The sequence below is a fragment of the Pantherophis guttatus genome, chromosome 5, assembly GCF_059756535.1.
Source record: "Pantherophis guttatus breed Tessera chromosome 5, ASM5975653v1, whole genome shotgun sequence".
Lineage (NCBI taxonomy): Eukaryota > Metazoa > Chordata > Lepidosauria > Squamata > Colubridae > Pantherophis > Pantherophis guttatus.
The window spans coordinates 130220097-130233424 of NC_142067.1; the positions used below are offsets into that span (position 1 = coordinate 130220097).

General features: G+C 42.5%; 1 protein-coding gene across 3 annotated transcripts in view; it reads left to right on the forward strand.

Annotated features, from left to right (window-relative positions):
- The window catches only part of FGFRL1 (fibroblast growth factor receptor like 1), a 154845-nt gene extending 141733 nt beyond the window's left edge, over window positions 1–13112 (forward strand). For all 3 annotated transcript variants that reach the window (XM_034416236.3, XM_060686487.2, XM_060686488.2), the window contains 3 exons: window positions 1334–1618; window positions 5841–6194; window positions 9635–13112. In XM_034416236.3, coding sequence (XP_034272127.2) covers window positions 1334–1618; window positions 5841–6194; window positions 9635–10044 — 1049 coding nt within the window. In that variant the 3' untranslated portion in view covers window positions 10045–13112. The remainder of the gene's footprint in view (window positions 1–1333; window positions 1619–5840; window positions 6195–9634) is intronic.
- The last annotated feature ends 216 nt before the right edge of the window (window positions 13113–13328 follow it).

A 13328-nucleotide genomic window follows, 5' to 3' on the forward strand; every position in this document is an offset into this window, starting at 1 on the left:
ACTTAGGGAAAAATAGATTTTACAAGTGCCACAGTCAGATAACGTTAGCCTGCCACGCTGAAAGACGATGATAGGTTTAATCAAGCCAACACAAATGAGGTTCCTTTCTTTTCTTCAAGATGATCCAAGCCATCTCAACCCTTTAATAACCAGACTAGAAATCTGACAGAACGAGATCAGAAAGGTTGCTTGGAAGACTAGTAAGGTGGGCTTGCCGTTAAATGACTAAAACAGTCACTCCAACAGATGCTGAGGAGTTGAAAGTAGTAGAAGTAGAATGTTAAACCAACATAGGCTTATCTTCGGAATAGAAGAGAAGAGAAGAGAAGAGAAGAGAAGAGAAGAGAAGAGAAGAGAAGAGAAAAAAGGGGAAGGGAAGGGAAGGGAAGGGAAGGGAAGAGAAGAGAAGAGGAGAAGAGAAGAGAAGAGAAGAGAAGAGAGGAGAGGAGAATAGGAGAAAATTAGAATAAGAAGAGAAGAGAAGAGAAGAAGAGGAGAGGAGAAAATTAGAATAAGAAGAGAAGAGAAGGGAAGGGAAGGGAAGGGAAGGGAAGAGATGGAAGGGATCTTGGAGGTCTTTTAGTACAACCCCCTGCTCAACCAGGAGACCCTGTACCATTCCTGACAAATGGCTGTCCAGTCTCTTTTTAAAAACCTCCAGTGTTGGAGCATTCATAACTTCTGGTGGCAAGTTGTTCCACTGATTAATTGTTCTCACTGTCAGGAAATTTGTCCCTAGTTCTAGGTTGCTTCTCTCCTTGGTTAGTTTCCATCGATTAGATCTTATCCTCTTGAAAAAGAATATTTAGGATCTACTAAATTTCATTTGCTTCCCCGCCGCCCTTTTAGAGAGAAATACATGATAGATGTAAGTGCCTTCCACGAAGATAAAAGCTTGCCAAATTTCATACCTAACAGGTTGGAATCTTCTGAAAAACTTCTGTAAATAACAACAAGCACCATAGCAGACGACACAAAGCAGGGCTTGGTGTAACCTGTTATTTCTGTCGAACAGTTGCTGAGAAAAATGTTTGTCCGTGTGTGTGTTTATGTGTGTGTGTGTGTGTGTGTGTGTGTGTTGTGTTTTGTGATTTATATTCTGCTGTAATGGAAAGACATGAGCTTTGTCTTCTAAAACACTATCCTATATTATAGACAAAGGTTCGTATTATTCTTTGCTATCAGATTAACGACATTTTTCCTCAATGATTCTTTTTCTGATAACAGAATAACAGAGATGGAGGGGACCCTGGAGGTCTTCTAGTCCAACCTCCTACACTTTGCTTCTCTTTATTCTCTAATATAATAATTCTGTTATTATTATTCTTTATAGCTCGACCGAGATTCACCCAGCCTGCAAAGATGAGACAACGGGTGATCGCCCGTCCGGTGGGGAGTTCGATTCGACTAAAATGTGTGGCCAGTGGCAACCCCCGGCCGGACATCAGCTGGCTAAAGGACAACAAGCCCCTCACATCACAGGAGATTGGTGAGAACAAGAGGAAGAGATGGACACTTAATTTGAAGAACCTGAAGCCGGAGGACAGCGGGAAATACACCTGCCGCGTTTTTAACAGGATGGGCGAAATCAACGCCACCTACAAAGTTGAAGTGATCCGTAAGTATTGATTGACAGTTGGGCATGACAGGTGTTGTGGCCTCTCGGCTGCCGGTCCCTCCAGCAGCCAAATCAGAGGAGGAGGAGGAGGCGTGGAAGTCAGAGTCAGCATCAAGGCAACCTGAGAGCTCTGAGGGGGAAGAGGGAGTGGAGTTGTCAGAGAGAGAGAGAGAGGCAGAGGCAGAGCCTGGGCCATCCGTCAGCCCTCAGATGGAGAGTCAACAGCCGCCAGGTCTGGAGGTGGCTGATGAGGAGGAGGAACAGCTGGGTCCAGTGCCTGATGCGTAGATGCACAGAAGGCGGAGGAGAGGAGAGCAGTGGAAATCTATGGGCCGGTCCTCGGGATGGAAGAGCCACCACTGCTAGTGAAGCCCCTCCCTAACTCTGGGGATAAAAGGCAGAGATGAATAGATGTGACAGACAACCATTCATCTCCTGGACGGATGGACTTGTTAGCCTGCATTGAGAGAGAAACTTTCTGCTGGGGCTGCAGGCGCTCCTAATCAAGGAATCTTTGAGTTCACTTCAGAGGGTTTGTCGTGTTTGGGGAGCTGGGTCAGAACAAAGGTCATTATTTGACCTTTCTTGCTGTTAATGGAATCACTGCAATTGTTGTGAAGTGAATCTGGCTTCCCCATTGACTTTCATTGTCAGAAAGTCACAAAAAGGGATCACATGATCCCAGGAGACTGCAAGCGTCATAAATATGAGCCAGTTGCCAAGATCCAAATTTTGATCATGTCACTATGAATAGAATAGATGGAGTGGAGTGGAGTGGAGTGGAGTGGAGTGGAGTGGAGTGGAGTGGAGTAGAGTAGAGTAGAGTAGAGTAGAGTAGAGTAGAGTAGAGTAGAGTAGAGTAGTGGAATGAAGAATAGGATAGAGTAGAGTAGAGTAGAGTAGAGTAGAGTAGAATAGAATAGAATAGAATAGAATAGAATAGAATAGAATAGAATAGAATAGAATAGAATAGAATAGAATAGAATAGAATTCTTTATTGGCCAAGTTGGACACTCAAGGAATTTGTCTCTGGTGCAGAACCTCTCTACATTCAAGCAACAAGTGATAAATCATGATCATAATAGTCATAAAATACATTCACCATAAATCATAAGATACAACACATAAGGATAGCCATAGGATACTAAATAAGCAATCAACATATATCATGCTAGGATCCTAAATAAAACAATGAATATAAATCGTAAGATACAAGCAACAAAATTGTAGTCCTAAGAAGATAAGCAAATAGGTAATAGAAAAGATGAGAAGGATAATAGTAATACAGCCCTACTCGGTAGTTGGACAGTGTTGTGGAAAGTAGTTGTTTAGCAGAGTGATGGCATGGGGGTGCTTCCACGGTTGTAAGTGTGCATAGTGGCCATAAGTCACTTTTTTCCCCATTCCTGTTGTAATTTCGGACGGTCCCTAAACGGATGTTGGTAAGTCAAGGACTGCCCGCACTTTCTACTCAAAGGCCAACCTCTCCAATCAGAGGACTTGAAGCAGCCCATCGATGGACTATCCTTTTTCAGCTACATAAAAAATGTGAATGGAAAGCACATGCGAGCATCCCCGTTGTGAGTCGATGATACAAGACCGTCCCACATCTGGGACTGATAAAGACGCAGCTGTGCGGAGCAGTGAAAACATGTGTTTACATTAAAACCAGGAGCAGAAACAAGGAAATGAATCAAATCTCAGCTCCGTGTAGGATGTAGCATGTAGCATTTTCCCCTTCATCGAAACCAGGCGGGCGTCGGCCACAGCTCAGCTCTTCCCATTTATCTTTCGTTCCCTTTCCAGATAAAGAAGGATGGCGTCTTTTTCTTCAAACTTTACAGAAAGAGGCATAAATTGCCAGATTTTTGCTATTAAGGAGATTTGAAGGCTGATTACCCTTCGTGTATCCTACGGGATAAAGAAGAGATTTATCGTCTGATGTTCTGGCTGTTTTGTCTGAGCTGCTGGAATCTTGCCTGGTCCACCTGCCATCGAAATGTGGCTTTTCCCTGAGTTGATTCCCACCGTTTCCATGTTCATTTTGGTGTAGTTGACAAGCTACATCTTATGATCTGTGTTGTTTACTGCAATGGCCCTGCAATTTTTCTTAGTAGATCTCTTCTGGTTATTATATATTTATTATATATTTTATTATATATTTATTATAGAAATATAGAATAACAGAGTTGGAAGTAACTTCGGTGGTCTTCTAGTCCAACCCTCTGCTTAGGCAGGAAATCCTACACCACTTCAGACAAATGGTTATCCAACATCTTCTTAAAAATTTCCAGTGTTGGAGCATTTACAACTTCTGGAGGCAAGTTGTTCCACTGATTAATTGTTCTCACTGTCAGGAAATTTCTCCTTAGTTCCAGGTTGCTTCTCTCCTGGATTAGTTTCAATCCTTTGCTTCTTGTCCTAACCTCAGGTGCTTTCGAGAATAGCTTGACTCCCTCTTTTTTGTGGCATCCCCTCAGATATTGGAAGACTGCTATCATGTCATCCCTGGTCCTTCTCTTCACTAGGCTAACCATGCCCAGTTCCTGCAGTCGTTCATCGTATGCTTTAGCTTCCAGTCCCCTAATCCTCTTTGTAGCTCTTCTCTGCACTCTTTCTAGAGTCTCCACATTTTTTTTACATCGTGGCAACCAAAACTGGATGCAGGATTGCAAGTGTGGCCTTACCAAGGCCTTATAAAGTGGTATTAACACTTCACGTGATCTTGATTCTCTCCCTCTGTTTATGCAACCTAGAACTGTGTTGGCTTTTTTGGCAGCTCCTGCACACTGCTGCTCATGTTTAAGCAATTATTTATTATTATTTATTTTATTAATCATATTTCTATGCCGCCCACTCTCCGAGGACTCTGGCCGGCTTACACCAAAGACAGTATACTAAATAGCATATTGCCCCCAACAATCTGGGTCTTCATTTTACCCACCTCGGAAGGATGGAAGGCTGAGTCAACCTTGAGCTGGTGAGATTTGATCCGCTGATCTGCTGAACTAGCAGTCAGCTGAAGTAGCTGCAGTACTGCACTCTAACCACTGTGCCACCTCGGCTCTGTCCACTAGGACTCCAAGATCCCGCTCACAGTTACTACTGTTGAGCAAAGTACCACATAAATTATATAGGACTATAGTCCTACCAAATATAGAGAAGGCAGACCATTTTCACCAGGAAAATATAAGTCCATCTTGAATTTGCCATCAGTCTTGCTGCAGACTGATCAGAATCAGTGGAATTAATAGATTTTTTTATTAAGAAACGTTAAGTTTTGAGAACGATAATTCTTCTCATTAAATGCACGGGGCAAGGGAGAGGAAGACAGGTTGGTTATGCAGATGTCAGTTAAGAGTTGCTATGTGTTAAAAAAAATAATTGAATGATACTAGCTTCTAATTTAGAAAGGATTGAGTTAATTGATTGATTCTACAGAAGATTAACAAACCTTGTGGATTCTTTTTAGTTTCTGGATGCCTTTGGCTTCTTTAGCATTTAGAGAACGACTAAAATGCTGACAGGGAGAGCAATTCATCCGTGGAGTGGCTTGCTTCCAGAAGTTGTGGATTCTCCATCACTGGAGGTTTTCAGGAAGAGATAGGACAACTATTTGGCATGAGATCTCTTGCTCAAGCAGCAGGTTGGATTAGAAGTCCTCCAAGGTCCCTCCCAACATTGTTATTCTGTATCACATGTGTTAAGGAATTCGCAGAGTAACCCTCGAGTAGCAAGGGTGTGCACATGAAAGCGATTGAGAATAGTTATGAATAAACCCAGCCGACACACAGATACACTGAGTTGTGTTTACTTTCAGGAAATAGTAAGGCACAGTCCAATAAACAGTCCAAGTCATACACATATAAAGCAGGAGATAGCCAAAAGGACAGTCCAGGGATAATCCAATAACAAAGTCTTCTTACCAGTCGTCGTAGTCATTCACAATAAACAGTTCTTCTGGATTAGCAAACAGTAACATACAGAGATATCAGAGAGCAAGAACAGCAAAGAGAAACAAACCATGTTTCTAGCTCCCTCTTAAGGAGATTGGCTACAGAGCTAACCAATCAGGACACAGTATGATGCAATACAGCAGTCTTAAAGCTATATTAAGGGTTTATATATTGCCAAACCCAACAAGGAAGGTAATACTCATTTCCTAACAACATGCAAGGTTTAGACAGCTCTTACTCAAGAGAAAACTCTTATTTATTTCTAGAGAGGACACGATCCAAACCCATTCTTACCGGGACACATCCTGTGAACACGACGGTGGACTACGGAGGAACAACCTCATTCCAATGTAAGGTGAGGAGTGATGTGAAACCGGTGATCCAGTGGCTGAAGAGAGTGGAGTATGGCACGGAGAGCAGATACAATTCCACCATCGATGTCGGGGGGCAGAAGTTTGTGGTGCTGCCCACTGGAGATGTTTGGTCTCGTCCGGATGGCTCCTACCTGAACAAACTTATGATCGCACGTGCCAAGGAAGAAGATGCTGGCATGTACATTTGCCTAGGGGCAAACACCATGGGTTACAGCTTCCGAAGTGCATTTCTTACCGTGTTACCAGGTGAGATGTCTCCATCAATCTATTGACCATTGAGTTTTCCTTTAATGTAGATCAGGGGTGTCAAACTCGATTTATTCACAGGCTGGATCAGCATTGTAGTTGTCCTCCGGGGGCCGGGGGCGGGTGGGGGGAGTGGGCAGGCACATGCGTGTGCAGGCACTGCCCTCACCATCCTGGCTGCCTCCTGTGCATATGCACGCCTGCCGAGATGGGGTGGGCCTGGCCTGGGTGCATGTGTGCCCTCTGCTTCCTGTGTGCATGCACGCATGCATGCCAGGATTGGGTGGGCCTGGCCAAAGTGACGCAGGCCAGCTCCTTACCATTTCCAGGATGGCCGTATGGGCTGGATCCGACCACATTGTGGGCCGGATCCAGCCCGCAGGGCTTGAGTTTGACACCTTTGATGTAGTTATTTGTTAAGTTTGCTTTCTTAAGCTCAGGGCTGTTGTGTTTGCAACTGAATTTTGAGCTCTCAGCGTATAATCACCCGTATCCAAATCAACTACACTCAAGTCAACATTGGCTAACATTTCCACCGGCTAATATTGAGGTCGGCTAAAGGCAGCTAAATTTTCAGCCACCATAATTATCCTGGAAAATGCTTCTTACCAAACCTTGGACTGGGAAATGGGAAATACTTTTTCATCTCCTGTAGAACAGGAATTGGAAACTCCTCATTGTTTGAGACGAGCAGATCAAGCTAAGGCTGGTCCATCTCAGCATCTACCCTCTGGAACGATCTACCCCCAGAGATACGAGTGATCCCAGACCTCCTGACTTTTCGTCAGGCCCTAAAAACTTACTTTTTTCAGTTAGCCGGGCTGGCCTGATTCCATGTTGGTTTTAATGTTTGATACTGATTTTTAATTGAAATGTTTTAAATTATGGGCCAAATTTTCATTTAATTATTTTAAAAAATTATTTTAACTTTTGTGTACAAATGTTTTTATTTTGGCTGTTCACCGCCCTGAGTCCAAAAGGAGAAAGGCGGTATACAAATCTAATAAAAGATAAAGATAAAGATAAAAAGAAAAAGAAAACTATGGGTAGGTGGACGTGCCCAGCCGTTAACTGTTTTGCGTGCAAATTTTTATAACAAACACTCAAATCACTGTCTGAAAAGGAAGGCCCTTCTTGTATTTGCAAGACACACTTTTTTATAATTTATTTCAAGTTGAAATTTGCAGAGATTGTCCTTTAATTATCTTTGGGAGTCAATCCAAATTATTATTAGCCCCAACGATTAATACTTGGGTGGATTTTTATCCTAACAGATCTGATCCTAGATGTGTCCCACAAAGCTTAGCATATGAAAACAAAAGCATTGCTTTTATTCAACACCTGGGGGGCAAAAGCCATGTTTTGGAGTGCAAATTAACTTTGTTGTCTACACACAACCTTCTGCCCAGACCAAAATGAGTCATTGAGAAGGTTCTAGCAATGGATCATCAGGAGTCCTTGGTGCTCTCAGCTTGGTGGCTTTTCTTGAAGATGTTTCATTACCCAAACTGAATAACATCATCAGGACCCCTCATTTCAATCCTGAACTATATTATCCATTACGATGATCACCAGGGGTCACCACATGACCAGTTTAAGCCTTACTGGGACTCCTCAGAGGTGGTAGCCAGGCATTATTCTGGGGAGTTCAAACCAGAATACTAGAAATTGAACTAATTAACCTTCAAGCGTTCTGTAACTTTATAGAGAGAGAGAGCATCAGTGCAGAAGTGATCCATAACGTTGGCTGAATTGTTGGCAAAGGCTTTGAACCTCATGGAATAACATCTGGCTATCCACTTCTGAAGACACACTATCGATGTAAAGATAGTTCCCTTCATACATGGGGTGGGGGGAGAATATAATGGGAACATCTATGTATCTCTGGGTTCTGAGAGCTGAAGGGAAGGTGGATTGTACATACAAATCTGGTGACATTGGATTCTGTTTCTGCTCTGACTGGAGACCAAGGCCGTAGGGCCGAACTACAGATTACATGCGAGCCCCTGTCCCTGACTTTGAACAATCACCTCCATCTGGTGAAGAGAAGGTCTAGATTTGTTTGGACTGAAGAAGAGAAGGATACTTAACCTTCCTTTTCTTACCTCTTTCTTGTTCTAAATAACTCAGCCAGATGTTTTTCTTCCATAGGTTCCAAAGAGAGTATCGTTATGACAAGCAAAATATTTATAATAGCCTTGGATCAGGGGTGGTATCCTATTTAGCCATGTTTTCTAAGCCACGTGCAAGCCACACCCGAGAGCAAAGCTTTTTGGTGCACGGCAAACCAGTGATAAAATTATCTGAAACCCACCTTTGCCTTGGGTGTATTTAGTGGTGAGAAGTGCAAGGCGAAGAAAGGGTTAAAGGAGCTTCTCTTCTCAACTCCAAACCAGCAAATTATTGTTGTAGGTTTAGGATCCCTGTTCACATGTAAGAGAGAGAATGTTTTCTTCTGACCTTGAAACAGGCGTGAAATGCTCCCGGTTCGGACTGGATCACCCGATCCGGTAGCGATGGCAGTTGGTGGTTCGGAGAACCGGTAGCAAAAATCCCTGTGGGCCCCCTGCCCATGCCCAGCTGAGCCGCGCGATCATCAAAGGCTTTTTTTTTTTTACACTTTTTAAAAGCATTTTTTCTTCGGCTGAAAAAATGCTTTTAAAGACACCTTGGTGTCTCCTCAACGTCTCCAGAACCTTTTGAGCACACCATGATGTCTCCGCAACTTCTCCAGAAAGGTTGGCAGTTTGGCCTTCACAAAATGCCTGTGACAAAAAACTTGGTGACACGTTAATCTGAGTGCATTGGCTTGGTCACATAATTCCAGTGCAGTTCTCTGGTTTCCCAGTCATTCTTCTAAATTCTTCAAAAATGGAAAGATGTTCGGATTCCCACAATGGCCGAATGGTGACAAAAGTTGATGGGGTTAGCAGAGATGGCAAAATCGACTGTTTTGTTTAAAGAAAAGAGCACAATTAATTTTGTTTCTACTTGGAAACCACTTCTGGACTTTGTGCTTGATGTAGGAAAAAAATGAAACTTTGATTTTGGGTTTTGCTGATTAGATAGGTTTGTTATTATAGAAACGGCTGGTATATATTACTATATAAAAGTAAAACATTGAGGGTTTTTTAAAGTAGCTTATTCTACTGCACCGAAAGGAACCGGAAGTCAATGCTTTTCTTCTTTTTCTCCTTTCCTCTTCCCCTTTTCCCTTATTTTCATTTTTTTTCTTTGTACTTCTGTATTTTATATTTTGATAAACTGGTAAAATATTTGAATACATTCTTCTAAGTTCTTCAGTTCCATCTCAGTGTCTGCTTTGAAATGTCCAAAAGAAAGATGCCAGATAAGGGAGGCCAAACCCAGCTCACTATTCTGACATTTCCTGGCCTGGTTCTAATTCTTCTTCTCCTTTATTTGTTCTTTCTGTCATGTAGACCCCAAGACCCCAAGTCAACCGATGGCACCTTCTTCTGCCAGCAATCTACCGTGGCCTGTCATCATTGGGATCCCAGCTGGGGCTGTCTTCATCTTTGGGACGATTGTCCTCTGGCTTTGCCAAACCAAGAAGAAGCCATGTTCTCCTCCAGCTGCAACTCCAGGACACAGGACCCAGCCTCGAGACCGGGTCTGCACAGCCCAGGTCTCCGATAAAGACTGCTTGTCCTCCATAAACTATGAGGAATATGTAGCCCAGCAACAACACTTGCTGACCCAAGGGCCCGTCCTGGCTTCCAGCGCGGCTTCCAAAATGTACCCAAAGATTTATACAGACATCCACACTCACACCCATTCACACGTAGAAGGCAAGGTACACCAACACCAGCACATCCATTATCCGTGTTAAAAGGCTGCCATTTTAGAACGTTGTGACACGGAAGATCAGCGGATACTGCCAGGGCGTGGGGCAAAATAACACAAGACAACACAACGAAACGGGGTGTCTTGTTCAGGGTGTGTTGTTACTGTGACCAGGAGTAATGAAGGAATTCCCAAATGGCAAAGGCCTTCCTTTAGGAGCCCGCTTTATCTTGGAGAAAAGCTGCTTCAGATGCCTGCTAACCTACAGGGTCAGAAGATGATCCAAGCCAACCCCGTTCTTCTTCAAGCAAGCAGCACAACGCCAAAGTGCCAACGCCCAAAGGGAAGCCTTGGAGTGGCCTTACCAAGAAGATGGATGGATGAGTGTGTGGGGGTTGTGTGTGTGTGTGTGTGTGTGTGTGTGTGTGTGTGTGTGTTTGTGGGGCGGTGCGTTTCAAAGTTGTGAAGCCAAGAAAGGCTGCCTTATAGTTAGCAATAACCAAACTCCTCAATCTCTAGAAAGCCCTTCCTGCAAAACCATGGAAACCTTCCCTTGGCCCCCTCCCTGCCCAAAACGAAGAACAATATATGGCTCACTTTTATATTTATATTTAATTATGATCAAGCTAAATTGATAAATGGTGATGATGAACTGGAACTGCTGACTTTTTTTTAGAATTTAGGGTCAGGGTGGCCTTCAGGGATATTATGGGATGGGGGGGGGGTTTTCACAAAAGCCAAGATGGAGGCCTTCAATAGGGATGGGCTTTGGTCTCCTGCTTGAGGCCATCGTGTCAATGAAGGCCAACATCTTGGAGTTTTTGAACTCCTCTGCGTCATCCCCCCCCCAGCCTCGTATTCTTCCCTTACCTGAGGTGTAAATCCGATTTTCATGGATTATAGCAGAAAAGCCTCTTCGTGACAACACAAATAAGCTGAAGTGTCTTGAAACAAACGGAATTTCCTCTGTTTCTCAGGAACAAATTTATTTCTGTAGTACGACTTGTAGGTTGAGAGAGAGAGAGAGAGAGAAAGAGAGACGGAAGAGAGGATCCATCTTGCTAATTTGTGCGTATTTTACTTCAGTTCTGAGGGGAGAAACTGGGAAAATGTGACCGTATTAAAATGGAGTCGAGGCAGATTCAGTAAAAAGAAAGAAAGAAAAAGGAACGTAAACATTTTAAAAAAATTTCTATATAGAGTTTAAGCGCAAATCGTGTATATTTAATTTATTTTGTAAAATGTATATTTTCTTGCAAAGTAAGCATTTCTATCCCGATCTTTGACCGTGGTTTATTTTATCCCCAGATTGCTGTGAATGGCAGGCTCTAAAAGATGAGGAAAATAATTTTTAATAGGGTCCTGTGTTTGCAGCCCAAACTATAATGATGTTATTAGCATCCTTCAAGGGATAAAACATCTGGTGACATCTGGATGTGAGCGCTGCCCCTTTTATATTTGCAGGCATTATTGTGATACAAGTACACAAAGGGAGAGCTTAATATCGTGTCACAGCGCATGGTTTATCCTTCTGAAGTCACCTCTAGGCTATGGCTCATCATTTTCTAGGCAATCCTCTTGGTTCAGCAAAAGTTGGGGTTCTTGTTTTCTTCCCCGAAGCCATTGCTTGTTTTCTACAAGTAAGCAGGGCTCTGACACTGAAACAAGAGGGACTTTTAAATGGACTAACCCTATGCTGGCATATGGCAGAACCAAATAGGAATGAAAATTTCAGTGCCAAGGTAATAACTGATGCCAAAGGATTTCACCCATGAGATTTCAGCTATTCAATGTTTCACACTGAAGAATATCAAATTAAGATGAATATCAAGAATTCATCTTAATCAAGATGAAGAATACTATTGTTGTATTCTATTGTTTTTCATCACTGGTGCTTTTTTCGAGAGGCAGCTGGAATTTTTTGGTTTTTCTTCAAAGACATTTCGCTTCTCATCCAAGGAGCTTCTTCAGCTCTGGGTGAATGGTGGGGAATTTGAAGGATTTATATTCCTTGCAGACAGCTGGTCATTTGCATCCTTTTTGAGGGAAGCAACCTCCAAGTGCTTCAATGACTCGCTAAAAGAATGCAAATGACCAGCTGTCTGCAAGGAGTATAAATCCTTCCATTCCCCACCATCCATTCAGAGCTGAAGAAGCTTCTTGGATGAGAAGCGAAACGTCTTCAAAAGAAAAAACAAAAAAAACAAGGAAGTTGAGTTGCCTCTTGAAAAAGCACCTTTGGGACAACCAGGACCTGGATGACTGAGAATCTCTACAGACTTTCATCACTGAGGTTTTCAAGAAGAGACTGGACAACCGCTTATCTGGAATTGCATAGGATCTCCTCTCTTAAGCAGGGGGGTGGACTAGAAGACCTCCAAGGTCCCTTCAAGCCTAATGTTTTATGTTCCATGACTGCAGATACTATGTTTTTCAAAATCTACTCCTACTTTGTTGGAGAAACCTAAATTTTATGGTGTATGAGGAATACAACATCCATTAAATTAAATGCTGCTGTGCAGAATTCCTACCTGATAGATATGCAGGGAGGCAAAAAATGCCATCCAATTCTCATCTCTTTCCAAGTAGCACTTCAACTGCCTTTTCAGAAGTATTTTATTGCTGGGGAAATAGGATTTCCTCCAGATGGCATTTCAATTTGGGGTCTGCTTTTAAGCGGTTTTCCGAGAGTCCTTTACAATCCTAGCGCTGGAGAACTTTATTCCAGTCCAGAAGCGCAGGGCAGTGGATTATGGGTTGTGATCAAAGTATTTTGCATATACGCCTCCTGAAAGTCTTTTAGGCTATTAGGGTTGACAACTTAAAGTTCATATGGGAAAAGCACAATTTTTCTTGCTCTGTTAATCACTGTGTTGGTTTAGAAAGCACCAAAACATGGAAGAACAGAGGTGCACCCAGATGTTCATAGCAAGGTCAGAAATATAAGAATAAATATATAAGAATAAGAATAAGAATATAAGAATAAATGTTAGCTGTTCAGAGCAATCCACTAAAAGTAATGAAAGTAACAACTATGCAATTTTTGTTAATGTCTACGGAACCCTGATGAAGGTGTGGCTGGTTGATGGAATAATAAATAAATTTTATTCACACGCTGCCTTATCAAGTCTTTATGCCTTTCTAAGTGATCGCCTGAGTTAACGGTGATTTTAAAATTGGTCTTTTCTGAATTATTGCCAGGCAGTCATTTATGGAAATTTTTCTTAGTTCTAAGGATGGTCTAAATTAAAACATGCTTATTCCAAGAAGGTTGAATAAAAATCAACATTTCTGCTTTGAAAGGGAGAAACTCGATTGAAAACTTATTCC